Source organism: Triticum aestivum, unplaced genomic scaffold, assembly GCF_018294505.1.
Source record: "Triticum aestivum cultivar Chinese Spring unplaced genomic scaffold, IWGSC CS RefSeq v2.1 scaffold16886, whole genome shotgun sequence".
Classification (NCBI taxonomy): Eukaryota; Viridiplantae; Streptophyta; class Magnoliopsida; order Poales; family Poaceae; genus Triticum; species Triticum aestivum.
This window is the reverse complement of record NW_025236345.1, coordinates 1-5374: the sequence shown is the minus strand read 5'-3', so window position 1 is coordinate 5374 and position 5374 is coordinate 1. Positions and strand designations below refer to the sequence as shown.

General features: G+C 39.5%; 1 protein-coding gene across 1 annotated transcript; it reads right to left on the bottom strand.

Moving 5' to 3' along the window:
• Positions 1-411: 411 nt before the first annotated feature.
• LOC606372 (polycomb group protein EMF2B) lies at positions 412-5149 on the bottom strand (the record flags this gene model as incomplete). The annotated part of the gene is given in 11 exon segments (XM_044590630.1): positions 412-814; positions 1027-1116; positions 1667-1746; positions 1899-1982; positions 2644-2692; positions 2791-2917; positions 3290-3438; positions 3512-3558; positions 4634-4693; positions 4781-4834; positions 5097-5149. Coding segments are annotated over 11 exon segments (917 nt in total), but the record flags the coding sequence as incomplete, so codon positions are not given.
• Positions 5150-5374: the final 225 nt, after the last annotated feature.

The following is a 5374-nucleotide window of genomic DNA, read 5'->3' as shown; positions in this document are numbered from 1 at the left end:
GAGTGGGCCGGATTTGATGTACGGGTTATATGGTCACATTCGGACATCCCCATTTCCTCCTCACATATTGATTTCTAGCCGGATCTGATGTATATGTTGTATGGTCACATTCGGACACCCCCATTTCCTCCTCACATATGAACTGTGTCCGGACAAAGAGGAAGGTTTTCAGAATCTCGATTGGTTAGGCTTTTTTTTCCTCTTTCCTGTCCGGGCTGTCCGCTCAGACATATGAAGAGTGCCTTGGTTGGATGGAGATGCTCTTATAGATGTGCGTAATGATGCTACTTCTCGTCCCCCGTCCTGATAATCATGATGTTTCCTTTCTATGACACCAAGTCAGGACCTTCCCGTGCTAGTCTCTGTGATTTCTAAACGGCATGATAATTTTGCACACGCTTACACAAGATATAATTTTAGATAGGTTTTATTGCAGCAAGGAACACTGATTCAAGTTTGCAGACCATACGGCAAGTTCTGCGACACTAAAGACGCTTATCCATGGAACAGAACATGACGAACAACAACAATCCATGTAAACACAACAACAACAACAATCCGTTCGGTAAATAGAATCGAGAATAGTCCTCCATGGCCTCAGGTGCAGCTTTCACCTCTCTTTAACCTGCTCCTAAGGCCTTCTCCAAACACCCACTTGATTTAAATTATAATGAACGCACTATGCTCGACTCACATTTTCTTGGGGTCCGAGCTTTCATTTTGGTAGCCTTGAAGAATTGTGCCGCAGACATTCATGGTGCGGGCATCTAATAGACTGTGGTTCCAGAGTTTAATCATAAGGAAACGCCAGCTCCTGTTCACCCAGCGAGAAATTGCAAGTCAAATAAACACCAAACAAAAAGGTGCCTTGCTAGGCGTTACAGATGATCACAAGCAGATACTACTCCCTCCGTCCCAAAATATAAGAGTGTTTTTCGACGCTAGTGTAGTGTAGTGTCAAAAACACTTATATTACCGGACAGAGGGAGTAGTTGACATCGATAGAACTATAGCTCAGCAACTTACCATAGTAGAGGAGGATTCTGTACAAGATGTTTTCCATGAAGCCGGGAGAATGCCTCACAGGCCCAAGGAATATGACCATCAGCTAGCACCCTGTAATTTAGCAATTCAGTACGAGAAATGGACATCGAGGGTTCCGTGGGTATCACTAGACCAAAATTTGTACCGCATAGGATGAACACAACTTGTCAAAACAAAGTTGTGATATCCTCTGCAGGAAAAAATATCATAGATGGTGGATACACATAGTCGAATCAAACTCAAACGAACATATTTTGTTCTGAAGGCAACAACAGAAAAAACGGAATGAAAACTTTCAATGGAGTATCATGTCGTATGAAAAAGTTCAAAAAAGAAGCATATATAGAAATAACCCATGCCCAACACGCAACAAACAGCCTTCCGACAATCATCAAAATGAGAATGACTGGAGAACAATGCATTCTGTGCAAGACGAAGACAAAATGGTACCCCCTTCTCACTGGAAACACCCCCAGCTTAACGCATCACAAAACACCTTTTAAAACAATATAAAATGATGAGGACTTGGTACTCGAAGAATTTTCATATCCAAAATTTCACAACAACTAAAATCATAAAAAAGAGATTTCCAATTAAGGAAGAACGCAAAAATAGTCCTGACCTTTGTTTCCGAACAAATGAATTCCACATATGCATAATAAGTTTCTCATGGTCTGTGACGTCAACAAAATCCTCAAGCATCTGCAACACAGAAATGTAATAACTTAAAAGGGGGAATAGTAGAAATAAATTTTTAGACAGAGACTGACTTGAGCTCACGTGCAGGCAACAGCATGAATATAAATTTTATGTTTCCGAACAAAGACGATGAAAAAAATATGACTGTATCTGACCCGTTTATCTTCAAAATCGGCGATGTCATCATCAACTTCATCTTCACTATCACGGTCCGAGAAAACTTGTTCCAGTGCCATTGGCTACAAGAAACGTAGTGAATTCGGGTCAAAGAAAAAAGAAACGTAGTAAATGCAGTCAAGCTAGATTTCAAATGTAGAAAAATAAACTGTAGATAATCCAAAGTCCAAGGTCATAATAACAAATAAATAGTATATAATACGTAAAATCCAATAAACAAAATATAATTAGGGGCAGTGCAATAACCAAACGATGAGCATCTGCATTAAAAGCAAGACAACGAAGACTGACGTACAGCCAAGCCCAACCATATAGTCTGACACTCAAACCAGACATCACGCTAGCAAGACTGGCAGTCTGGTATTTGTGTAAAATAAACACGCAAGCTCTTCCAGATCACCATATTTTATTTCAAGAGAAGCTAATCGTGAATGGAGAAGAGTATTACTACACACCAACCTCTGAGGAGAAAGAACCTAACATTTTAGACCTCGGCTATAAATCAGCATCAAATTCAAATGCTAAGTTAGAGGTTGAACTGATTATTCCCCCGTACAAAATAACTAAAGACCAGGCACCCAGAAAACAAAATGTGGATACAAAATCCTAAGGCTAAACAAGAATTATGGAACTATCAACTATGCAAACAGGCAACAGAAATAGAACAATAAAGTTTAAAGAACATAGAACAATACAATGAGAGGGTTTTTATTTTCCACACACCTGTGCCCTGTGAGAATGGAAAAACTGACATTTCTGCAGGAGTTGCCGGCTGCCAGACAGTATACAAAATAAAACAGTTAGTTTAACTTAACATTTTAAATCTTACAATGCATAATGTGATAACGGCAATGTAAACAGAAGGGCTACTTTCTGGGATCAGCTCGCTCCGCAGATAGTTTCCTTGTCTTCCCAAACTGTAGTACTGTGGGTGGTGAAAGATTGCTACCATGTAATGATTGAGCAGGATCAACAGAAGCACATGGTGCAGAAATATCTGGAAATTTTAGACAACGGAAATGGGATATGAGCACATGTAAGAAATAAACATTTGCTGCCGTAATCTGTTTCGCAGGAAACAACTTATCATGTTTGTAATATTCAGATATAACAGAAGAAAGTTGCAATAATCTTCACCTAAGGTAAGGATCTAAATGTTTCGGGTGTGTTATATTCAAAACAGCATGCAGAACTTCTCAATGCTGAAATTCTGTGTGCATGAAACAAAAAAGAACTAGCTCATTCTAAATTACCAAAAATCCAAATTCAGCGGAAATTTTACTTGTTTGCCAAACTGTATGAATAAGTCAAGAAAAATATTTGGTTGACTAACAAAAAAGGAAAAGGAAATCACAAGATAAGAATGTACCATCTTCCTCCCTCTGCACAAAGTCATCTTCAGACACTGCCTGGGCGTCTTCAGGTGAATCTGAATCCATGATATGTGGATGTACATGGCTTATTTTCTCAGCTGTGGTTCCCAACATTCCCAACCTTCTACGCTTCTTAAACCTTGAGCTGATGCAACACAGTTTGGAAAATCAAACAGAGAACATAGCAGTAGCACCTTGCAAAGTGATGAATAGCTTACGAGTAGGAAAATGTTTGATGTCTTGGATCAACTCCCTCAGCCACAAGCTGAAAATAACTGGGATTATTAGTTCCAAATATTAGAAACAAAATGCTTCAATTTAAATCAATTACTAATGATTCATGGATTTACTATGCCAAGCACGTAAAACTTATGCAAAACAGATTCTGCGAGGTATCCTGCACATTCGTCAAAGAATTTTGCAGAAAGCATGGGTTGATCATCACCAAGAGGCATAATATGTGCAGCTCATGGCCTTTGCATACAAGAAAGTAGGATGAAAAGCTAAGAACAAAACTGGGAATTTAATTAGCAGAAAACCAAGGGATATTCTTGTTATGTGGGGAATAAGCTATCGCTTATCAATGGAGCGCCAGCAAAGGTCACAAGACGGATACACCACAGCTGGTCTCGGTGCTAGAGTCTGACTTACACGAGTCATATTGATTCAGTCAATCCACCCAAGCTAATTGTTTGGTGCGGTTAGTCCCTCGATTAGTCAGGATTAACTCTTTTTATTCAAATTAGTTATACCCCAAGTCATATTGATTCAATGAGTCCACCCAAGCTAATTTTTTGGCTCGGTTAGTCAGGATTATTTATTCAAATTAGTTGTACTTGTTAGGAATCCTAGAGTTTTATTCAAATTAGTTGTACTCGTTAGGAATCCTAGATACAAGGATTATCTAAATGAATGGTGCTCCATTAGGGGTGCTCTCTGCACCACCCTCTCTCCTCCTATCCTTGCGCAGCTGCGCCTAGCGCTTCCAGCCCAAGACCTAGCCCAACCCACAAACAATACCCCAAACACCAACCTCACACTAAAGGGCAGCCCGGTGCATGTAGCTCCCGCTTGCGCAGGGTCCGGGTCCGACCACTTTGGGTCTATCGTTCGCAGCCTTTCCCTACATTTCTACAAGAGGCTGTATCCAGGACTCAAACCCGTGACCTCATGGTCACAAGGCAGCAGCTTTACCACTGCGCCAAGGCTCCCCTTCAAACACGAACCTCACACTCACGAGATAATACTCTCCTACAAAATTCATTCCATGAAATCAAGCCATATAACTTAGAACACTCGGTTCAAACAGCTAACTTGGAAGTTCTAGATCTCTAATTTACCTCGGTTCTCCAGACATCAGTCTTCAGACTAACATTAACAGCCTGGCATTCTTCAGATATCTGTTTGAGCATAATGAACAAATTACCATCAAAGTATGACAACAAGCAAATAAGATTTAGTGATGGAAATTTTGGAGGTTTACCAACCCAAAACTCAAAGTGGAATAGGTCATGTGATGAGTTCAAGTGACACCCCAAACCCTAGTACCACCAGAATCACAACATTAGAGATTTTCCCTAAGAAAGTGGGCACAAAGATTGTTCCCCAAAAAATAGAAAGGTCGTGCAGAAAGCAAACACAATCCAAATTTCATCACAAAGAACATCAAGACATTAGTGGTGCAGTGAGAATAAAATGTTTGGTTTTACCTAACTGTAGCAGGTGAAATGATCCACCAGCCAATAGTGGCAATGTGAGATTTGAATAAATACAACGCAAATGGAACTTTGCATCAAAATTTACCTTGTAGCTTCGACATTTTACCAAGCAGAAGGGGCAAGCAAAATCTTCAGTGACTGGTAAGAAAAGACCAATATAAGAAACAAAATAAAACAAGAAGACCAGCATTTTCAGTAATTGCATCTTTTTTAACGGAGAATATATGACTTTTGTGTTTATGGTAATGACACAGAACTTGATTTTCACAACAAAAAAAATGCACAATTCATAATTAATCAAATGGATATGGCTGATGTTGTAAAGAGTGAAATTTATAAGCCATTTCTTAAGTTAAAAACATA